The 25,053-nt window shown below is 38.1% G+C and overlaps 1 protein-coding gene across 17 annotated transcripts in view; it reads left to right on the top strand.

Annotated features, from left to right (window-relative positions):
- DCLK2 (doublecortin like kinase 2) overlaps positions 1-25,053 on the top strand; it is a 277,228-nt gene that overhangs the window by 123,753 nt on the left and 128,422 nt on the right. For all 17 annotated transcript variants that reach the window (XR_010943138.1, XR_010943136.1, XM_067736710.1 and 14 more), the window contains exon 2: positions 15,922-16,256. Coding sequence is in view for 15 of the 17 variants with exons in the window: in XM_067736710.1 (XP_067592811.1) it covers positions 15,922-16,256 (335 nt within the window). In the remaining 2 variants the exon portion in view is untranslated. The remainder of the gene's footprint in view (positions 1-15,921; positions 16,257-25,053) is intronic.

The raw sequence follows: 25,053 nt of genomic DNA, 5'->3' as shown, positions 1-25,053 counted from the left end.
ATTTATCATGCAGAAGAACTAACCAGCTACCTGTGAAGTTATTCTTTGCATCAGTAAAAATAGGTCTGTGGTATTTCCCATGTTGTCAAAATTGACTGTTTCATCTTAGTTCATCATTTTTAATAAAGATTCTGATAGTATTTTTTACACCATTATGTTCAGCTGATCTCTCATTTGCCTCTTCCATTCCATGAAATTTGTAGTTTAGGAGAAACTGTTTTTCCCAAAACATTGTTTTCCTAAAATGTTTTCAGTGGAGAATAGAAAGTGATGACTCAAGATAGCTAGGCATGAACACTCACTCAGAGCCTCAGTCCCTTTGAACTCAGATGACAAAAGAAATTTGCATGGCCCAGATTTTTTTCTTCTGCCCTTGAGAGTCTCTGGAGACCAAAAACTGTTCAGGTGTAGGCAGGCTGGTACTCCTGCGCTACACTAAACCAGCAGGCATTTTGAGCCCTATTGTTTTAGCTCCCCTTGCTGCATTAATTTCAATGAGTTAGTGCTGTGCGTCCCTGTAATCCTGTTTAGTCTTTACAACTGGGTGGGGACCTTCTCTCAAAGGAGGACTGTGAGTCGTAACAGTCAGTACTGGGAAAATCAGGTTGAGATGTCTGAAGCCGTGAGCCAGCCAACCGTGTCACATCTCTGATAGACAGCTGAAGATGTCTGGATGGTACCTTCCTAAGTTCTCAGTCAGAACTCTTGGTCTCAGTTTTTTTTTTTTTTTCCGTGAGTGTTCTCTTCTTCAGAACATTTAAGCTATAATTATTTTGATGTCCCAAAGAGAGATGCCCAAGGACGGTAGAAACAATGCGTGACCAAGTTGGGGTCCCTAGGTTCTGTGGATTTGAGAAAAATTCACCTCTGTTCTCAGCCTTAGTGACCTTTTCTGTTGAAAGAGAGGTTGGCAGATCACCTAAGTTAGATCCTTTCTGGTCTAAAAGTATATACCCTTCCCCTGCCTAAGTGGTTATTCATTGAGTGTCTGATGGCCTGGGCTGCCTTTCCCTACCCAGAACCTATCTTCCGGAAAATCGACAAAGCTGCAAATGTCCTACACAGCAGGGAGTGGGTATATGGCTCTGATGAAGTGTTTTGACAGGAGCCAAAAAATTAAGAGCTACCCGTGTCTGCCTCTTTCATTCCAAAGTAATATGTCAGTTTACTCCTCAGTCACCAATAAATAAACTGATTGGATTTTTTGGCATGTGAGAGAATTTTGATTATTTTGACAGGTGACACTTCCATTCTTCCATTAAGTTAACTTGAAAACTTCCATTAAGTTAACTTGAAAATTAGTTTGAATTAACTTGAATTTAAGAAAAATAAAGTTCTAAGAAAATCAAGCATTTGAAGTTTTTGAGATTCTCCTACTAAGCCTAGTTTATTGAATCTCTTTGGTTATTCAATCTCTTTGAAGGTGTTAAACCAAAATATGGTGACAGTTATATTTAAGTAAAAATGAGTTTACATTTAAGTAAAAATTAAGTTAACATTTAAGTAAAAATGCATAAGAACTCAGACTATAGGTTTTATCCCCTTGAATGATAGATTTTTAGAGTAATAATAGAAACTGAGCTCTTGGCACTTGTTACAGTGAGGAAGGCAACATAAACCCGTGAGATGTAAGGTATCTGCACATAGTAGTCAAAAGCAGTACACATTTATATAAGGCAAGCATGATGATTGGACATAGCAGTTTAACATTGAATCATCAGTCTGCAAAACCTTCTCTACCTGGCAGACTCCTAGATCCTCCTAGATCCAAGACCCTCTTCAAATATCATCTTTCTATGAAATTTCTTCCCAGACCTCAGGGGCATTGGTCTCAAACTGTTGTCGATTGAGAGCATAGTTGTTGTTGTTTCAGGTGCTGGGGGTACAGTTCTAGAACGCTCACATTCTAGAGGGAGAGGGAGAGTGAATGCGCACACACACACACACACACACACACACACACACACACACACACGATGGTTCCAGCTGCAGGGCTGTAAGTGAAGTGGTAATGAGCTGGGGCAGGAGGACCACACTGGCCAGGACAATGGAAAAGGATTGCCCGAGGAACAGATGTTGGAACCAAGGCCTGAGGTCAGGCTTAGAACTCTGCCATTTGCTTACTCACAGCATTTTTCCTTTCCTCTATTGTAACACTTACCTTTATAATTACGGGTATATTGGGTCTGTTTTTTGCACTAGACTAAGCATGCCGTGAGGTTAGGGATCTTGGACACAATAAGTTCATTAAATAAATAAACCAGGAAATGACTTTACCTCTAAGTCTCTTGATTGTCAAGGGAAGTTTTGTATGAATTAAGTTTGAATAAGGTTGTTTCTATGTATTTGTGAAAATATGTATTTTGAAAAATTGGATTATAGTCCAGATAAATCAGAGATGCTCTGCTGACTCATCGCTGTGGAGAGAATGACTCTTCCTCAGTACTTGCTTCTATAAATCTGATTGTTTTCTTCTTCTCATTTCCTCAAAACAGGGGAACTCAGGTCTGCTATAACGCAGCAGCATAATAAGCTCTTTCCAGAGGTAATGGGAAGAGAAATTTTCATTTGCAGAATAAAGAATTCTAAAGGGTTGGGGGAAGAAGGGAAATACTTGGGAGAGCATTTATGAGATGAGGGTCAGACAGAATGATACACTGGTAGTTATAAGAAAAGATCACTATTTCATGAGGTTTTAAACTATGGAAATGGACATTTTATGGCCCTGTCATATGAAATAAGGGAAACTAGATATTCCCTTGACTAGTGATTGTCAAACTGCTTTCTTCATTGTAGAGAGGGCCAGGGGAGTTTCTCTGGGTCTATACTGCCTGGCTAGGTCTCTTCTCATCCCTACTCGCCCATGCTCCTACCACTTCTGTTTTTGTCTCTTCTATTGATAAAGTAAACCATTACCCTAAGGATTAGGGATCCTATTCTTCTCAACATTGCTACCATTTTTTAGATGTTTTATATGCAATCATTATGTGAGATACTTTGTGTTTTATCTCACCCTTGTTATCCCTTTTGGAATATGGCTGCATTGTCTTCCCCATTTTGCAGCTGGGGAGACTGAGACTCAGAGGATAGAGAAATTGTCCCCTTGTACCAGTCAGAAGAAGTGGGGCTGGAACCTGAGGCCTTTCTCCTTGGCCTTTCAACTTCTGTATTCTTAACTGCTATGTTCTACCACCTGTGAGATGGGGTCCATTCTGACCCCTGAAGTGTGCATAGGTCATGTATCAGCAGTCTAGAGCTGCATCACCGCTGCAGCCAAACCTGTTAGTTATTTATATTTGGAAAATGAAGATGGTGGTAGTTCCTCAGTCACTGCAGATGTAAAGACAGTTTTAGGATGTTTTGTGTATGGTTCCTGAAATGAACCATACATTATCCTATACACCGGCATAGTAGGGTCTGTGCATTCAAATTCTGCAGAGTTGTCTTGCTTGACTTTGGTTTCCTTATCTGCAAAATGAGGAAGGTTAGGTAATTGCTAAGGCTGCTTCCCCTTTAAAGTTCAGTGATCTTGGGAAATGCTTCTGGAAGTGGGAAAGAGAAATGATCTGTCTGGCTCCGTGTCTCTAAAAGTTGGCCAGGTTTTGTGATTGAATGTGGTTACCTGGGTTTAGATGGAGTTCTTAAACCCTCAATAACCTATAGGAGGCTCTTCCCCATAGAATCTTCTCAGGAAAAGGAAAATTATTTACAGGCCCATTGAGGGCTGAGACCATGGTCATTTTGTTAATTCATTTATCCTAACAATAAATACTTCTGGCACTTGATGTTTGATGATTAATTTTACTTTTGTGCCATATATAAGGTATTCTGATAGGTGGGAATAGGTGGATATTGGTTTTTAAAAAATCTTTCTTAGTTAAGACAGCCAGCTGGACAGTTGGCTAGATTTGCAGAGGTCAAATAAGGTCATGCAAAAGGCAAATATTCCTTGCCCCTTCATATTTCAGTTTTGAAATAAGTTTTTATTCAAGAAAAAAGAGATGCAGTATATTTGTATGTTAACAATTTATCAATTTCACTAGTGTCTGAGATGCCCGACGTGATTTTTCTCTTTGGACATCTTTCATAATCAAATTTTTGTACCTTTATTTTGAATGTATGTTTAAATCCCAGGACTATTCTAAGCCCCCTAATATTTTCAGCGTCTGCTTTGAGTTTGTTCTCTGACCTAGCTAAGACTTAGTTTCGTTCATCTTTTAGCATTCTTATTTTAAGCATTGTCTTTAGAAAATTTATTTCACATATAGTTTAAATACAATCTGCATTGTACAATACTTTTTTTTTTTGGCCGCATTGGGTCTTCGTTGCTGTGTGCAGGGTTTCTCTAGTCGTGGAGAGCGGGGGCTACTCTTCGTTGCGGTGCACAGGCTTCTCATTGTGGCTTTTCTTGTTGCAGAGCACAGGCTCTAGGCACACGGGCTTCAGTAGATGTGGCATGTGGGCTCAGTAGTTGTGGCATGTGGGCTCAGTAGTTGTGGCTCGTGGGCTCAGTAGTTGTGGCTCACGGGCTCCAGAGCACAGGCTCAGTAGTTGTGGCGCACGGGCTTAGTTGCTCCACGGCACGTGGGATCTTCCTGGACCAGGGCTTGAACCAGTGTCCCCTGCATTGGCAGGCGGATCCTTAACCACTGTGCCACCAGGGAAGTCCCTCTACAATACTTTTTAAATTCTATGAGTTGGAAATATAATTTAATGCTAGAATTTAGATACTGTTTCATTCATTGACATGCTATAATTTTTGCTCTAATCCAGGCTATTTTACCCTGTTTGCCATATCTCTTACAGCCTGAAGCAGTAGACTAGCCATATTGTAATTTGTCAGAAGCTACTACCTTCAAGACAAGGAATGGGAAAATACTGATTTGTGAGATCAGCTTTAGTACTTTTGATTACACTATAACATTTACTAACGTTTCAACATAACTAAAATAATCTACAATTATGACCTACTATGTTACGATTTGTTTATATGTTGGTTAAATTATAATCACTTGCAACCAAAATGTATCACAATAGAAGTTTTTAAATTGTCATTGATTTATTTCTTCCTCCACTGTGTATGTTTTACAAACCTCAGATTACTTTGTTAATTTTTATGTAATAACAATGTCGTTATTTCTGAAAGGCAGTGATTGATGCTCTCTTCCCCAATATCCTTGTCCATTATCTTGGTCTTTTAACAGTATTCTACCTCATCTCTTAAGGAAGCAGGAAAAGAAAAAGGAGTTATGGAAACTTACTACTGGTTATACTCTTCATCAAGCCTCTGCAAAAGAACGAACTTGAGAAATAGCCTGACCTAAACTCATCTCTTCTTAGTTTAGTGATCAAGGCCAATAGCTGGAAGGTTCTACATGAACCTTGTAACACTTAGCAGGGTCCTGGTGAGCAGTGTCTCTTCGATAAATGGGAGTGGTCCTCAGCATCTGAAACCAAAATGTGCATCCTTGTAACTTCCGCCCGTAATTCTAGAGCCACCGTTTGGAGCTACGTAAGACTCCAGGTGGAGCAACATGGCAGCCCTTCAGACATTTTATGACAGTGGTCATGCTTTACGGTTTCCCCCTTCTGCCCATCCCCTAAACATCACTACTGTTTTTTGACAAACATCTGGTTTCTGAATCCTTCATCACTTGCACTGAATCTTTTTGAGCTATTCTCACTATCGTCACTTGCTTAAAACTGGAGCCAAGTCTTCCTCTTAGACTCAAAGTGAGATTTAAAGGGTTGGGGGGGTGGCGGTGAGGGAGGAAGGTCTTAAGCAAAGATCTCCAGAAGCTGGGGGAACTCTGTTGAGGGAGGTTTTTACCTCTACTCAGATGATGAGCCAACTGAAGGACTGACCCTATATCCATTATGCCCCAGTTTACTTACAAATAAGTGTAAGATGGGCACATTTTGGTTTGAAGATCTCTTTCTCAGTATCCTTAAAATTGCAGTGTTTCTCAAACTTTTGCAAGGTTTGGGATAATTAAAATTGAAAAACAATGTAAACATCTAACAACCAAGTTGCAGAAGCCCAGCATTGCCTTAATTACTTTAAATACATTGTCACTTAAATATTTATAAAGGTAGATGTACTTATGCATATAGCTCTTACACACCAGTACAACCCAAACGAGACAACCTAAAAACCAACAAAACTGTATAACCAATAAAAATGCAGAGTAGCAACATAAAGCTCCAGATGCTATTTGCTCAAACTAAACTGTTCCCAGTGTGACCATGGTGCTGAACGCTGAGTTTGCTGTGCTGTATTTCACAATGCCGTGTGACGAGTCAGTTTTGCACTGTTAACAAGCCTTCATTCCTGCAGAGTAAAATTATGTCCTCTGGCCTTAACTCTCTGTGCATGTCTTGTACATATAGTAAGTCCACTTCTTCCTCATTAACTCCCAGCAAAGTTACACCACTTGATGCCAAAGGAGTTGAGGCTGTGGGCACGGAGTGGCCTGGCTGCACTTGATTTAGAAATAGACATTCAGATGTTCCAGAATAAGATGATATAAACATTTTAGGTCTTATCATCAAATTAACTACAGAATTGGGAGTTCCCTGGTGGCCTAGTGGTTAGGATCCTGGGCTTTCACTGCCATGGCCCTCAGTTCTATCTCTGGCTGGGAACAGATCCTGCAAGCCACGCGGCGCAGCCAGAAAAAAAAAGGACAGAATTAAAATTGCCAAGGTGAATGCTTGTAGATTGTGGGATACAGTTGGCTCAGGTTTGAGCAGCAAGAAGACAAATAATGGAGATTAGATAGAATTTTTTTTTTTCAGTGGGTAAGCTTTAAGGCTTTTTGGTTAGTGAGTAGCATTTTTGTTTTTACTTTTACATAATTTCTTTGGTCTTAAGTTAACTCCTCCCAAATTTCAATGCTGAAGCATGGATTTGTGGACATACTTCTTCCTACATATCCAGATGTTCAGTGTAATGTCTCCACACCTTTCTCCGTGGAGGGTATCACAGTCATTTTCAGCCTGTTGCTTTCAGATGTGTTGAAGGGGCACTGGTCTTAGGGGTGAAAGAGCTCATCTTGTGTCCTCAGCCCCTCCCTGTAGGAAAGGCTGTTACATTCATTTTGTGAATGTGCCAGCAGTGGTCCAGAGATAAACCAAATGAGTACAGAAGGGAACAGCATCCAGGTGAGAGCAGTGTACTTTATGTTACCATGCTGGTTCCCATAAGGTTAAATTCTGCGCACTGTACAGTTTGGGTAGAAAACCCAATAAGCTGTTTGCCACAACAGAATAGTAATCAGTCTGTCTTTTCTTTACCCTGTATTCTTCTGAACCAGCTGGGTGTGGGAATGTGTCCTTGATGTGCTTTAGATGGAGGTATTCACATTATTGTCTCCCCGATAGGACAGTCTCACAGATGCTGTACTTCATTAAGGACATCAAACCATCTTGTAGATGCAACATACCCAAATTTATTTTCCTTGGTTACATTACTTTGGAAGTAATTTCTTTCTCAATTTTGGAAGTTGGGAAAGAATTTAGGTTTTTAAGATTTTTGCAGATATTAGACCTTAAGTGTCAGCCATACTTTCTTTTCTTTCCTCTGTTACCATATTTAAATCTGTGTGTGTGTGTGTGTGTGTAGGGAGGCTTTTCCTTAAGCTTGATGAGTCCTTACACTTTATTATTTTTTTTTTTATTGAAGTATAGTTGCTTTACAATATTGTTAGTTTATACTATACAGCAAAGTGAATCAGCTATACGTATACATATATCCCCTCTGTTTTGGATTTCCTTCTCATTTAGGTCACCACAGAGCATTGAGTAGAGTTCCCTGTGCTATACGGTAGATTCTCATTAGTTATCTATTTTATACATAGTGTCAATATCATATATATGTCAATCCCAGTCTCCCAATTCATCCCACCCCCCCTTTCCCCCTTGGTATCCCATATGTTTGTTCTCTATGTATGTGTCTCTATTTCTGCTTTGGAAAAAGACAGTCTATACCAATTTTTTCAGATTCCACATATATGTGTTAGTATACGATATTTGTTTTTCTCTTTCTGACTTACTTCACTCTGTATGACAGTCTCTAGGTCCATCCATGTCTCTACAAATAGTCCTTGCACTTTAGACTTGTAAACAAGTTTTCTTTTTCACCATAAAGTTCAGTGCTTTCTTCTGCTCCAAGAGTTAGGTATAGTCTCAATGTCCAAATTTTGTATAACTGATTTTCTGCCGTAAATGTCAAAAATAGTTTGTAATTACAAGCTAATTAGTGGTTTTAGGCAGTTAATGTAAATATTTTAACAGAGGTGGATAAGAGACTTTCATAGTAACTGATAGAAAAGTAGGCTAAAACATTCTGTTGTGGAACTTCCAACTGTGCAAATAAACGTTTAGCTATTTGTAATTTCTAACAGTAAATTGACATTTTAAATGTTAAGGGACTATTTTGATTTAGCTATTAAAATATATTTTGTATATAATACACACACAAACCCATAGACACCCACACACATGTTCCATTGGTTGAAAGACACAGTGCATTTATTGGACTAAAATGTGCATGGACTCTTGGTGCTTTGATGATGTGAAGTGAAAAAAAGAACTTGGTAGGTACTAGGCAGCCCTCACAGCCTGCTTGTTTTCCTCTGTGCCTTAGTTTGCCCTTTGATGGGGTAGAATGACCTAAGAGTGTCTCAGACCACACATGATGTCCTCAGGAGCCTGACCTGAGCCTCTCACGGTCACTGGGTGTCAACACCTACACTGTGCAAATGTTTTACCTAGAAGTAACGCAAATCCAAACCGTGAGACGTACAAGTTTGTTTTGGAAATATGCATTTTTGTCATGACTTGGACAAACATCTTTTGAGTGCCTGCTGTTGGTGCTGGGCTAGGTGTGGGTAACATGAAGAAGGGGACAGTCAGTCAGTCAGTGTTTTCAAGGAGCTTCCAGTCCAGGCAGTAGTTTGTAACCAGAGATTTTGTTCAGAGTCACCTGTGAAGTTAGGAAGTCTTACTCACAGGTTCTGGTGCTACCTTCCAGTGATTCTGGTTCAGTTGAACTGTGGTGAGGCCTGGGCAACTGTGCTTCTACAACAAAATCACCTGACGAAAAAAAAATTCTTCTCTAAGAACCACCGGAAGAGACAGATAAAGAATAAAGGATTATGAGAAGTTGACGTATTGTAGCCTCAGGATACAAGTGAACACAAGAGTGACATAATTTTTAAAATTATGAAACATATCTATAGAAAATTCATAAAACATACGCGTACAGCCCAGTGAGTTATTATGAAGTGAACACCTTTGTGACTACTATCAAGAAACAGAGTATTGGGAATTCCCTGGCTGTCTAGTGGTTAGGACTTTGCGCTTTCACTGCTAGGGCCCGGGCTCAATCCCTGGTCAGGGAACTAAGATCCCACAAGCCACATGGCATGCTCCCCACCCAAAAAAAAAGAAAGAAAGAGAGTATTGCCAGCATCCGAGAAGCTCTCCCTGTGTCCTTTCCTAGTTACAACCCTTCCCAAGTTACGGTAGCCTGACTCTTGCTTTTCTTTATATTTTTACCACTGATGAAGGCATCCCTAATCAGTATAGTTTTACTTTTGTCAGTTTTGAACTTAAAGAAATTAAATCCTACTGCATTCTATTTTTTTGTTTCTTTTGGTCACCATTATTTGTAAAATTCATCCACGGTGTTGTGTATAGCTGGCTTGTTCATTTCCATTACTGCATAGTAGTAGTACGTTATATGAATATACCACAATCTGTGTGTCTGTTCTCTTGCTGATGGATATGTGGATTGGTTATCATCTTTGGCTACTGAGCCCATTCTATGAGTGTGTGTGTGTGTGTGTACTCTGGTGCCCATATACAGCAGTTTCTCCAGGGTATTTTCCTGGGGTGGAAACGTATATATTGTCAACTTATCTATCACTAGATAATGCCCACCTGTTTTCCCTAAGTGATCGAACCAATTTAAAGTACATGGAAGTTCCAGCAATATAGCAAAGTTCCTGTTGCTTTACCTCCTTAGCTGGGGCGATTAATCTTGACTGGTCAGTAAAAAAAAAAAAAAAAAAAAAAAAGAGGTAAGGAGAGAGGAGGAGGAAGGCTATTTCAAGCATGTAAGAAGGAATGAGAATAAGAGGGTGTGACGAGTTTGGAAGGAAAGGGCAAGTACACTGGTGCGACACTAACTTAGGAGCCTGTGGGAAAGTGGTGAGAGGTGAGATGGAAGTATGTGAATATGCTGGAGAGTTTGGTCTTTATTCCAAAGGCAGTGACGCTGGCAAAAGATATCAGATTTACATTTTTTTAACATCTTTATTGGAGTATAATTGCTTTACAATGGTGTGTTAGTTTCTGCTTTATAACAAAGTGAATCAGTTATACATATACATATGTTCCCATATCTCTTCCCTCTTGCGTCTCCCTCCCTCACACCCTCCCTATCCCACCCCTCTAGGTGGTCACAAAGCACCGAGCTGAACTCCCTGTGCTATGCGGCTGCTTCCCACTAGCTATCTGTTTTACGTTTGGTAGTGTATATATGTCCATGCCACTCTCTCACTTTGTCCCAGCTTACCCTTCCCCCTCCCCATATCCTCAAGTCCATTCTCTAGTAGGTCTGTGTCTTTATTCCCGTCTTACCCCTAGGTTCTTCATGACCTTTTTTTTTTCTTAGATTCCATATATATGTGTTAGCATACGGTATTTGTTTTTCTTTTTCTTACTTACTTACTTCTCTTTCTTACTTACTTCACTCTGTATGACAGACTCTAGGTCCATCCACCTCACTACAAATATCTCAATTTCGTTTCTTTTTATGGCTGAGTAATATTCCATTGTATATATGTGCCACATCTTCTTTATCCATTCATCTGTTGATGGACACTTTGGTTGCTTCCATGTCCTGGCTATTGTAAATAGAGCTGCAATGAACATTTTGGTACATGACTCTTTTTGAATTATGGTTTTCTCAGGCTATATGCCCAGTAGTGGGATTGCTGGGTCGTATGGTAGTTCTGTTTTTAGTTTTTTAAGGAACCTCCATACTGTTCTTCATAGTGGCTGTATCAACTTACATTCCCACAAACAGTGCAAGAGTGTTCCCTTTTCTCCACACCCTCTCCAGCATTTATTGTTTCTAGATTTTTTGATGATGGCCATTCTGACTGGTGTGAGATGATGTCTCATTGTAGTTTTGATTTGCATTTCTCTAATGATTAATGATGTTGAGCATTCTTTCATGTGTTTGTTGGCAATCTGTATATCTTCTTTGGAGAAATGTCTGTTTAGGTCTTCTGCCCATTTTTGCATTGAGTTGTTTGTTTTTTTGTTATTGAGCTACATGAGCTGCTTGTAAATCTTGGAGATTAATCCTTTGTCATTTGCTTCATTTGCAAATATTTTCTCCCATTCAGAGGGTTGTCTTTTGGTCTTGTTTATGGTTTCCTTTGCTGTGTAAAAGCTTTTAAGTTTCATTAGGTCCCATTTGTTTATTTTTGTTTTTATTTCCATTTGTCTAGGAAGTGGGTCAAAAAGGATCTTGCTGTGATTTATGTCATTGAGTGTTCTGCCTATGTTTTCCTCTAAGAGTTTGATAGTGTCTGGCTTTGCATTTAGGTCTTTAATCCATTTTGAGTTTATTTTTGTGTATGATGTTAGGGAGTGTTCTGGTTTCATACTTTTACATGTACCTGTCTAGTTTTCCCAGAACCGCTTATTTTCTCCACTGTATATTCTTGCCTCCTTTATCAAAGATAAGGTGACCATATGTGCGTGGGTTTATCTCTGTGCTTTCTGTCCTGTTCCATTGATCTATATTTCCGTTTTTGTGCCAGTACCATACTGTCTTGACAGCTCTGTGGAGGATGAGGGGGCCTCATGAACTACTCTAATCTGGGGAGAAAAGAGAGGGAGCAGGGTTGAAGGGTTGGGTTCCAGAGATGCTTAGACCAAGTCAACAGTTTTGCTAAATCTGTTGAATATGGGGCAAAAAGAAGAGAGAAAGGAGTTTTGGTTTTTGCCTGGGTGACTGTGTAGGTGGTGATTTCGTTAAGTTGGGGAATTCCAGAAGAGAAGTGTTTGAGGTTGGGTGGCAGTCATGGGGAGTGAAGTTAGTTTTAGACTTGTGGTACACGAGACAGCTGTAGATGATCTCGTAGAGATGCTCTTGAAGTGGTTTGAACTCAAGAAAGGACTGGGCTGGAGATGTCTCAGAGTCCGGGTGGTGACTGAAGCCGTGGGATGTGTCTGCGCACAGAGAGTCTAAGGAGGATGAGGTGGATGCAGGGGAGAAGGGGATCCTGAAAAGCAGACCGAGAAGGGGCTACCAAAGAAGTAAGAGGTAAGCCAAAAGAAATTACGTCCTGGAAGCTGAGGAGGAAAAGGCCCCGCAGGACGAGAATTGTGACTGGTGTCCAGTGCCCTCAGAAGGCGCCAAGGGAAATTACAAGAAGTGCTTGGCATTTGGCAGTTAGGAGAGAAGTGGTTGGGATCAGGGTGTTTCAGCCTGGGGAGCAAAGGTGATGCTGCAGTGGCTTAAGAGCCGATTGTGGGCGAGGAAGTGGGAGAAACCAGATGAGGAGCTGGGCAGTGAATGGAAGCCAAAGCACATTTAGGTGGAGGGGGACGAGGAACGAAGAGGGGTAAGATCTGTGTGTGCCACAGTGGGAGATACTCTATAAAGCCCTGTGTAGTTAAATGGAGGAGAGAAGGAGAATGTGCCTGAAACCTCGGCACGAGGAGCAGGAAGGACCCAAATGTTGCGAGAGACTTAACGTTGAATAAGAGGAGGGTACCCTTGTCACTGAAAAGGGAGAAGAGGCGGGGAAATTGGCACAGACTGAAATACATCTGTAGGGATGACGGTTTTCAGAGAACAAGGAATTGGGGAGTTCCTAGCTTTTAGTAGCCTCTTGCCTCTTAAATAGGAGGCCGTTCATTTGGTTGAGTAAGGATGAAAGTTAATGGTTAACAAGTACCCAGGTTGTATTACACAACTGTTGACAATTGGTTTGTCAACCTGCTAAATATGAAGTAATGCAGAGTGTCTCTGAACAGATGTCAGTGGTAGGAAGCCATAGGCATGCCGCTGGAGAGAGTCAAAGGAGGTGGAAAGACTTTCTATTCCGCACTGTGCTTGAAAACAGTAAAGGTGTATAACCACTTCCTGCTTCTGTCCATCCTCTTTCTATACAGAAAACAGATCCTCTTTAAAAAAAAAAAAAGTTCATTGAAGTATAGTTGACTAACAATATTAGTTTCAGGCATATAACATAGTGATTTGATATTTTCATAGATTGCACACCATACAAAGTTATTATAAAATATTGGCTATATTCCCTTTGTTGTACCTTACATTCCTGTGAATTATTTATTTTCTAACTAGTAGTTTGTAACTCTTAATCCTCTTCACCTATTTTGCCCCTCTCCCGACTCCCCTCCCCTCTGGTAACCACTAGTTTGTTCTCTGTAACACAAATCCTCTTCTGTGTAGTATTCATGAGATCATTATTTACAAAATGATTTCCCACCAATGTCTTATAGTCAAAGAACTGCTTTTAGAGACACAGAGAGGGAGAATATGAATATGTCTGAGTGTGTGTGTATGTGTCTCAGTTCTCTTCAACTAAAGACCACCCAGAACATACCTGGAGGTGAACAAGTTGAGTTTGCTACTCATTGCAGTAAGGAAGAATGGACATTATAGGATACCTCAGGGCAGCTCAGTAAGAGCTGCGAGAGCTGTCGTAGAAATTGGGCTTTGGTTCCAGGAAAGCAGGGACTCATTCTGTATTGGGTGCTGTCAGAGGAAGGACAATTCTGTGATTGAATATCTCATTAAATCCTATTTACAGTGAGAGCAGACAAGATTTAGGAAAAAGCCATAGTTGGTAACGAAGTGGCAATCACTCATTGAGTGACCTTATTTTTGTGTCACTGTATCATAGTCCCAGAATGGCTTCATTTGATATAGATATTCTGTGAGATGATATCCCACAGAAGACCACAGGTCAGATCAGGTTATAGTAACATTGAGGTCTAGCTGTGAATGTTAGATCAATTCCGGACCTCAGGGACTGCTTTATTTTTCATATATCCATGTATGAGATATATATATATATATATATAGAGAGAGAGAGAGAGAGAGAGACATAACACATTTATATCTTTAAGTCTAATTTTAAAGTGAAATGTTTATCCTTTCCTTGTTTTGGTGAGTGCAGTTTTAATATGTATTGGTAAGAGTTTAAAAAATTCTCTCACAGTGTGGTATTTTATCCGTGAATCAAGGTTCATTACTTTAGGATATACTTTTTCAGCTATATCAGTAACATAGAATGCACTATCATTTGGAAAACTTGTTCTCTCTCTGGGGAATGAGTAGAAAACAGAAGGTTCTTACATGGATCCAGGTGGGAAGTGGGTGGTGATGAGGGCAGAGGGGAGGGGCATTTTAAGAAATATTTAGAGGGTAGAGTGGACAGAACTTGATGTCAGAATGCAGTGTGTAGGGAAGTCAGAAGGGTGAGGAATGATGCCTAGGTTTCTAGCTGAGGAGTTTGAGTAGGAAGTGATGTTCCTCAACAGGATGGATGGAATGGCGAAGTGACAGGTTGGTGGGGGGGTAACAAATCTTAAACAAGAATCCCTACAGTAGCATGACTCTGGTTGGGGGAAGACTGATTGCTTCTAATCAGTCTTGTAGGTGCCTAGTGTCTAACAAAGAATAAGAATTTATTGTTTAACAGCAAGAGCTGTAACTGCCTAAGGAACCAAAATCTTAAATGCTTTTGTCTGCATATTCTCTCCCTGTAGGCAAATCTATATATTAAAAATGAGTCCATTAAACTGCATGTGTGAAAAAATAATGAATTCTTTTTGAGTTAGAAGATACCTTGGAGAAAATTTTAGAGTGTAATCCTTTTATCTTGCATGCCAGAAAGTTGAGACTAAAAAGAAGTGGGTGACTTCTGAGTTTCCTGAGAGAAAAAGTGTGATTTTTCAACATAAAGTTTTGGAACTTAAAATTAATGAACATTGAATCAGTTAACCAATTGACAAATACTATAGTTTTTATGTTTTACTTAGTAAAAATTAAGCAGAAGGCTACATGAATAATGAATACATCATTTTAACTACTAAATATCCTTCCTCATTTAAGTAGACGATGAAAAGTTTGTCTATTTAAACTATTTTAAATTCATATTCTTCCATTAAGGAAAAAATGCTTTCGGTATGTTTCTTTGAGCTGTCAAAACTCTTCCTTCATTTTTGCAATGCTTCGTTAATTGAGTAAATGATCATATAACTGAATATGTGAATTTAGTCAGCTATGTGAATTTTGTAGTAACTTTTCTTTGATTAGGGCTGAAATCTATAATCAGAAAGAAGAGGAAGACAGTTTTATTTCTTTATGAGAATGTATTATTTTGTGATATAGTTATTTCTTCCAGAATGAGACATTAAAAATTAAATTAGTTAATGGACTTTTGGAAGTAGAGAGTGCCTTAGAATTCACCTGATTCAACAACTTCCCTTTACAGATACTGATGTTGGGAAGGAAAGTGCAGGGACTTCCCTGGTGGTCCAGTGGTGAGGACACTGCACTTTCACTGTCGAGGGCGCGGGTTCTATCCCTGGTTGGAAAACTAAGATCCCTTACGCTGCGCTATCCAGGGTGACATTTGACCAGAATAAAACCCAGATCTCTAGTTTCTTCGTCCAGTGCATTTCACTCTAATGTATGCTGTTCTCTCACAACCAACTTAGATGCTATTGAAAAGAAAGGGGTGTGGGTAGAATGCCAAACCTGTTAAGTTGAGGATTCACTTAATGGGTTTCTAGCATTTTTGCTTCATACAGAACGCTCCTGTGGTGGGGATAACCACGTTGATAAAACTGATTTTTGCTTTTTAGGTGAGAGTTACGTGTGTGCGTCGAATGAACCATTTCGTAAAGTTGATTACACCAAAAACATTAATCCAAACTGGTCTGTGAACATCAAGGGTGGGACCACCCGAGCCGTGGCTGCCCCCTCCTCAGTGAAGAGTGAAGTGAAGGAAAGTAAAGATTTCATCAAACCCAAATTAGTGACTGTGATTCGAAGTGGAGTGAAGCCTAGAAAAGCAGTGCGGATCCTTCTGAATAAGAAGACTGCTCATTCCTTCGAACAGGTCTTAACAGATATCACCGAAGCCATTAAACTGGACTCAGGAGTGGTGAAGAGGCTCTGCACGCTGGACGGGAAGCAGGTAGGATGTTTCCAGCCCCACACTGTCTGTCTTACTTTTAAACTCTCCCCGTACCACAGTGGTTACATAGTTAATATGAATTTCATAGTTCCCTAGAAGTTATTCTAGCAGTCCTACTTGTGAGAGGCCTGTGTGTGTTGGCCTTTATCATGAAAAATGTAAGTGGCTTACCTGCCTCTTTACCCAAATATCTCAAAAGTAAATGTAGAGAAATCTATCATATACTTCTTATGGCTATTGGAAGGGAAATGTAAACTTCTTTTTTTTTTAATTGAAGTATAGTTGCTTTACAATGTTGTGTTAATTACTGCTGTGCAACAGAGTGATTCAGTTATACATATATATACTTTTAAAAATATTCTTTTACATTATGGTTTATCATAGGATATTGAATATAGTTCTCTGTGCTATATAGTAGGACCTTGTTGTTTATCCATTCCATATATAAAAACTTACATCTGCTAACCCCATACTCACACTCCATCCCTCCCCCAGCCTTCTCCCCCTTGGCAGCCACAGTCTGTTCTCTATGTCCCTGATTCTGTTTCTGTTTCAGAGATAGGTTCATTGTGTCATATTTTAGATTTCACATATAAGTGATATCATATGATATTTGTCTTTCTCTCTCTGACTTCACTTAGTATGATAATCTCTAGTTGCATCCATGTTGGTGCAAATGGCATTATTTCATTCTTTTTTTATGGCTGAGTAGTATTCCATTGTATATATATACCACATCTTCTTTATCCATTCATCTGTCAGTGGACATTTAGGTTGTTTCCATGACTTGGCTATTATGAATAGTGCTGCTATGAACATAGAGGTGCATGTATCTTTTTGAATTACAGTTTTGTCCAGGTATATGCCCGGGAGTGGGATTGCTGGATCATACGGTAATTCTGCTTTTAGTTTTCTGAGGAACCTCCATATTGTTTTCCACAGTGGTTGCACCAGAAGGGAAATGTAAACTTCTGAGGAAAGAGTGTATGTTGAAGAGGCTTCCTACATTAAGTGGGATATTCTCTAGTTAAGAATAAGAACATCTGTTGACCAGTAGAGTCTATGGGTTTCGGTAAATCACAGAAGTAAAAATAAAAGATATTTAATGCTTTCAGAAAAGCCTTTCCTCCCTACTTATGTATAATATAGAAAATGCATTTCAAAGAATGTTCTTTTATAGGAATGTCCATTTGAGTTTCATAGGAAACAATAGAGGTAATTAAGCAACATTTCTGAAAAATGTACACAAATTACACAGGAAGATGCAAGCCAAATTATGGTAACAATATACCAGGGAATCTAATAGGCTAAAAAAAATTGAGCAAATTGCAGGAATGCATGAATAGCAGTTATACAAGTATTGAGTTTCATAACAATCAGATTATCATTCCTAAAAAGAAACATGAGGCTTCTAAAATGTATTTTTTCCTAATTTCAATAAAGTTAAGTTGTTTAGATTTACATTGTATTAAACTATAGTTTCCAGCATTCAATTTGTTTCTTCATTCCATTTTGTTTCTTCCCTCTAACATAATTTATTTTGAAGTGTTTGGCTTGTGTAGTGCTGAGAATGAATAATATAAAACACTGGAATGGTGTCTTCTGGAAAAACACAATTAATTTCTAATTTTCTAAGACCAGATCTAGTTACTGGGTTGTTTTCATAAACATAAACAACATTTTAAAAAATATGTTCTGAAAATTCCAGTAGATTATAGTGAGTTTACAATGGCTTTTCTAATTAATTAAATTAAGAGTTAGAAGGCATAACGTTTCATAGCAGCCTGCCCCAAGAGAGGTTCACAGTGTGAATGGAAATAGACACTTTACAAATTGAGTTAATAGCACATCACAACACAAAACATCTTAAGATTCACCCTGCAAATAAGTGAAAAAAAAAATTAGACCACAAGACAGAAAGGAGATTTGGTAAATCAAATAGCTGATTTTTGGTGGACACAGTGAAGACAGGAAATGGGGAAGACAAATATTTAAGATACCTAATGAAAGGAAAAATGAAAATCAAAGCTGAAGCAAATTAGAATACATAAATGGCATATAAATAGGAAATTCAATAAAGATTTAAAAACTGAAACAGATTTGGAAATCTACAAATAAATGTTGTTCAGGGAAAATGTAAGTAAAATAAAGAAGTTGAACAGCTAATTGAAATAGAAATCACTGAAATTTTAATAGGTATTCAAAAAAATTGTCTTTTAAAAGGCTCCAGACTAGAAATATTCGTATGTAAACTTGTTAACTGAAGCACAAGCAATCCAAATCACCAGCACATTAAAGAATAATGCTGTTATGAGTAGACTTACGACAAGTTAAAGGATGGCTTACTATTAAGAAACCTGTTTATACATGAGATCTAGAGGAAAAAGCATGATAGTATACACAGTCCCCCCAAAATGTCGCAAAGGCGTTTGACAAAATACAAAATCTATATTCAGTTAAAGATTTAGTAATAAAAATGGGAGGTGAATTCTCTAATACAATAAAAAAAGAAAAATTCCTATCTGAAACAAAAAGTCCATGTATTGGTAAACAAATGAGTTACAGGAAGCATTTCTATGACAGTCAGGTACAAGATGAGGACGTGTGATAGCACCTAGTACTCAACATTCTTCTATACATTCTTCCTGATTTTTATTTATAGTTTAATTGCAATTTCCATAAGAATGTAAATGAGATTGTTTTGGAGTGAGGGGAGCGATACCTGACAAAGTGATTTTAAAAGTTAATCTGGAAAAATAAGCAGGAAAATTTCGGAAATAATGATTAATGGGCTCTCATGCTACCAAATATTAAATCAGCATCCTCATAACCATACCAAAAAGAAATTCCAGGTGTTTTAAAAATATAGGTGTCAAAATGAGACACAAGAATGAAAGGAAAATATGTCAATAGTTATGTTGAAATGGGAAAGGATTTTCTAAGTAGTAAAGAAGTGGAAAAATCAGAGGGAAACGTTGATTGGTTGGACATAAAAATTAAACATTTCTAGATGTCCATACACCCCAGTGTTCATTACAGCACTGTTTACAATAGCCAGGTCATGGAAGCAACCTAAATGTCCATCGACAGACAAATGGATAAAGAAGATGTGGTACATATATACAATGGAATATTACTCAGCCATAAAAAGGAACAAAATTGGGTCATTTGTAGAGACGTGGATGGACTTAGAGACTGTCATACAGAGTGAAGTAAGTCAGAAAGAGAGAAACAAATATCATGTATTAACGCATATATGTGGAATCCAGAAAAATGGTACAGATGAACTGGTTTGCAAGGCAGAAATAGAGACACAGATGTAGAGAGCAAAGGTATGGACACCAAGGAGGGAAAGTGGGGGCAGGGGTGGTGGTGGCATGAATTGGGAGATTGGGATTGATATATATGCACTAATAGGTGTAAAATAGGTAACTAATAAGAACCTACTGTATAAAAATAAAATAAAATTCAAAAAAGAAAAAAATTTTTTAAAAGACTTAAAATTTCTAGATGTCAAGCAAGGGTTATATGCGTTTATGTAGAGTCATACTAGTTTAATATGAAAAAAAAAACCACTACAGTGGAAAAGTGGATAAAGGGCCAAACAGACAATTTGAGAAGATAGGATTATAAATCGCAAGCATAAAAAAAGTTCAGTCTCGCTAATAAAAATGTGAATTAAGGCAATGAGATATTCATATTTGCAATGAGATATTCATATTTAAAATTGACAGGTTTTTTTTAAAACAGAAAATGTCTGTTATTTTTTAATGTGCAGTGAATAGGCATTCTCTTCCAGTGATGGAAGTGCAAATTTCACAATCTTTATCGAAAGCAATTTATTATGTACAACTCAAAAATATTTTTTCTATTTGAACTAGTAAATTAACTTCTAGGAATTTATCCTAAATAATCGAAGATGCAAACATAATTATGCACAAAAATTTTCATCCCAGCACTAAGAGCAAAAGATTGGAAACAATTTAAAATCTCTAAAGTAAAAAACAGTTAAATGATTTGACCATAGAATTTATATGTAGTGGGCATTGAAAATTGTGTTGGGGGAATATTTAAAGACATGGGAAAATGTTAAGCAAGAAAAAAACTCTGTAGTATGTTTTCAATCTATGTTAAGAAAGAAGAGTGAGGAAGAAAATGTTTTTAATGAATTCAGAAGGAAAAAAGATTATAGTTGCCATCAGAAATCCAGAATTTGCTGTTCTGATTTCCACTGCTTCTTTCTCATGTCTGCTTAGAAGCAGAAACTCAAGCACTGAGAAAAAAAACAAGACTGATTTCAATTAGACTGAAGAAATCAAAACATTGAGTTAATCGTTGAAATTTTGGCATGTGGTTATAAAATGTTGGTATCGCTTTTGTCACTTTTTATGTCTTATAAAAGTTAAAATATTATTTCCCACATGCAAAGAAAAGAGATATTTTAAAACTTAGAAATAAAATGTTTATTTGGAAAAATTAGAGATTTCATTTTGATAGACACAGCTTTGGATGTTATATTTTCAGATTGCCAGGTATCCTTAAAAGCTGTAGTTTTCTAGGCACTGATTCAACATTTGTACTATAAGGGGACTTATATTTAAACTTCAAGTCTGTCTTTTGGTTGGTTTATGTTGTAAGTTTAAAGAGAGATGAAATCTTGCCTTGAAATAGCCTAAGAGATTTTTCTTGTTCTTAAGATTAATGCAAACCTTTAAATGGACAGTGTTCATCTTGAATTTTTTCCATAAAATGATTTTTAAAAAATTATCTGCTTTCTGAAAAATTCTCAAGAACAGCTTTGCTTAGGTGAAGAGAAAGGAGCTAAGATGTGTTCATGAGTTGTCCCGGTACAAAATTTTAGACTGTCTGCCTTGACTTTAATGTTCTTTTTTCTGGTTACTTCCTACTCAGATTTGTTGTTTTCATTTTAATTAGTCTGATCTGTGACACAGGATAGAGATTGAACAATTCATAGGCAATTCATCATGAACAGTCAATGAGCCCATTCTGATACTTGTGCTAGAGTTTCAAGGGGCCCTGCTTGTCTTTTCTCACTGTTGTGGCCTCTTCCGTTGCGGAGCACAGGCTCTGGACGCGCAGGGTCAGCGGCCATGGCTCACGGGCCCACCCGCTCCGCGGCATGTGGGATCTTCCCGGACTGGGGCACGAACCCGTGTCCCCTGCATCGGCAGGTGGACTCTCAACTACTGCGCCGTCAGGGAAGCCCCCCTGCTTATCCTTTATGGGCTTGAAAACTTTCTTGATTGAAGAAGCAATGGGGTGTCACGTGCCAGTTAGCATTCATGTTGTGAAAACGATGTCCCTGAAATCTTTGCATCCCTCAAAATGGATGATCACATCTTCCTAGTAGTATTGTCTCCATTTACAAGGTCTGACTTGGTTAGTACAACTAATTGATGTATTTTATGTCTCTATGAAATCACTTCAAATAAAATCACGTTTTAGGATTTTATCCATGTTAACTCTTGGGTTTTCTTTAGTGTCAAGACATGGTTCTCAGCTGGGCACACTTTTACCCCTAGGGAACACTTGGTAATGTCTGGAGTCATTCTTTGTCTGGAGTCTTGACTGGAGGTGGGGATTCTACTGGCATCTAGTGGGTAGAGGCCAGGGAAACTGCTCACCATCCTGCAGTGCACAGGACAGCCACAGCATAATTCTCTGGGTCCAAAAATGTCAGTAATGCTGAGATTCAGAAATCTTGGTGTAAAGTAAGTGAAATGATTCAAAGGGAAATGATGCTTATTAAAATAGTAACTTTGTTATCAATTAGGCCACATGATATAAGTTCTGTTTATCTCAGACCTTAGAGACGTTCTCACTTTCTGTCCACTTTTTATGTAATTGAGGCAGGTGTGTTAGAATGTCATGGTTTGTACTCTTTCTTGTCTGGGATTTCAAACTATTTGTCTTCGTTGTGTGAGGCTGACATACAGTTGGGTAGTATAGCTTCACAGGGGATTAAATAAAGATGTCCCAAATCATTTCACCTGTATTTAAAGAGAAGCCTAAGAAATCAGGATTTAGTCTCGTGAAGTTTTAAGTATTTAATACTTAACAGTGATAGCGTGATTATCAATTTTTAAAAAATATACAACCTAGGTATTTATAGATGGGATGACTAGAAAAAAGCATTCATAAATAGAAGTCATCACTATTCCCTTAAGTAGTTTTCTTTGAACTCGCAATTAATTTAGATTAAATGCTTGACTTTTGTTTTTCTTCTTAAAAACAAAATGTTCTTGAACTTTTAAGTTAAATTGTATAGAAAAACAAGGTTTACTTTTTTAATTTTTTGAAAAACAGAGTGACTTTCTCAGAATAAACTGCAGCAGGGTGGTAGTTCTTTAAAATATATATATATTTATTCTGTTAAGGAACTGAAAGGTCCAACTATAGCTTTAGTCCACATGTGTAAAAAATTCTAGCTTTTAGCTTTCCCAGAAACAGCAGAGTTTTAACATAAAAGAAACATACTTAGTGGAATTTTGGAACAAGTTGATTCTTGTCATGGGCAGAGACAAAACAGACTCAAAAATTGCTAGCAGTTGATGCTTTGGGGGTAAAATACTTCCAGACTTTGGGACCACTGCCAGCCTCGGGATGCCCACGTGCTGTGGGTCCTTCTTGGGGAACATGGCAACCCCTTGGAGTGCATTCATCATATCAGCCGTATTAGAGTTTATGAAGGTTCCCATCCTCACTTTTTTTAAAGTTTTTTTCACGGGTACTATACTATTAATAATATTTATTTTGTATCTTTTATTTTTCCAGCATCACATTTTCCAGTGAAGATTCATTTCTTTGTAATGACCCAACCGTACTTACTTAAAACAATCTCTTCTCAAATTGCTGCAGAAAAATCATATGGTTGAATTTTTCCTTGATGTAGATGAGAACAGTTCGGTTTTAATTTTCACTCTGCTGCCAGTGCATGCACATCCTTTTGTAGATAATAAAAATCCAGACAACAGTGTTTTGTCCTCTTAGATAAATTCACACCTCTGAAGTGTGAGTAGCTGATCTATCTCAAGTAATGGAAGATTTATCCCAATCAGGAATTAACAGACTGTGAGTAACTAGTGGGATTTTTCAGTACAGCTGGAGTCCAGGTATAGAAAGGTATTTTCATTTGTTCTTCGATTCCTCATCTAAGCAGATATATCTCTGCCCTTAAAAAGGGGGGCGGGAGAAGCTTAATCTTTGTTTTTTATTTAACGAACCCTTTTTTTCAAAGAGTGATCTGAAAAGTGGGAAGAAAGAAGAAAGCATTTAGATATCCCTCTTCAAGTAAAGTTTGTGTTTTGCCATTTTGATATCCATGGTGTAGGCAATTTCCCCTGACCTTAAATAATACCTTCCCCTTTTTAATGGGAAACTGAAGGAAAACACTAAAATCCTGTTAGTAATGATGGCAGTTGAAAATTAGGAGAAGAGATGCTTAAGAAAAACAATTTTAGCTCTCAGTGAATTATGCAAGGTAAAGTATAGGTGAGATAAAAATGACGTTATCGTGAACTATTTTGTTTCCTTATTCTTTTGATGTCTAAGTTGGAGTAATGCATAGAACATAAAGATTGTATTGAATTAGTTTCATTTTGTTATAAATGAATTTTCCACTGATTATAATAATTATTAAAATATATATTTTGTCACGTATTGTGCAGTGCTTAGAATAATAGCTTAATTAGCTAATAGATAATAGCTAATCGCTTACTGTGTCAGGCATTGTGTTGTGCTTTACATTAGTCTTCTTCACTAATCTTCATAGCAGCCTTGAGAGTTAGTGCATTTTCCACTTAGCAGTGGGCAAGTTGAAGTAAAGAGAAATGAATCATGCAGCTGGTGGCGGAGCTGGGGTTCATATCCAGAGAGTGTGATCCTAGATCCCGCACTTTCCACAGCTACGGTATAAGCCACCTGTGGTCAGGCTTTGGGAAAGACTTCAGTGATAATGGGGGACAGGACAAATAACTAATAAGAAAAACAGGTTATGTCAAAAAAAAATCTTTCTTCAGTTTTAGAGTGATTCAGTTTTACTGGGGTTTCTCTAAAATCTGTGTAATAATATGTCATGCGGTAAAATTATACTTGGAGTAGGATATGAAAAATGAAATAATAGGTTAAGGAGTGATTATATGCTTGACAAAAAGGTGACTCAGGGTTATTTTATAGATAAAAAAAAATAAAGTATATGACATTGCAGAAAGTTTAGAAAATATAGGAAAAGCTAAATGCACAATCCTTCCATTTTAGCCCTTTGTTTTCGTAATTGAGTATTCCTATCAATATTTTCATATACACATGTTTTTGTCTCTCTTTTAAGAGAAAACTACCCAGGTAAAATCAGTATATTTCTATTGGAAAAATGCAAAAAATTCAGGGAAATGCAAAGAATGAAAGTTATTTTCACATCTGCCCTGCTTCCCCAACCTCACTCTACTTCCTAAAAGGAACCACCTAATAAGTTTTGTTAATGCAATTTAAATACATATATACACTTTTTTTTTTTTTTTTTTTTTTGCGGTACGCGGGCCTCTCACTGTTGTGGCCTCTCCCGTTGTGGAGCACAGGCTCCGGACGTGCAGGCCCAGTGGCCATGGCTCACGGGCCTAGCCGCTCCGTGGCATGTGGGATCCTCCTGGACCGGGGCACGAACCCGTGTCCCCTGCATCGGCAGGCGGACTCTCAACCACTGCGCCACCAGGGAAGCCCCACATAGTTTTTACATAACGTGGTTTTTATGTGTAATCGTGTATCCTGCTTTTTTCACTTG

The sequence above is a fragment of the Pseudorca crassidens genome, chromosome 4 (genome assembly GCF_039906515.1).
Source record: "Pseudorca crassidens isolate mPseCra1 chromosome 4, mPseCra1.hap1, whole genome shotgun sequence".
Classification (NCBI taxonomy): domain Eukaryota; kingdom Metazoa; phylum Chordata; class Mammalia; order Artiodactyla; family Delphinidae; genus Pseudorca; species Pseudorca crassidens.
Note: the sequence above shows the minus strand (reverse complement) of the source record. Positions and strands in the feature narration are given on the sequence as shown.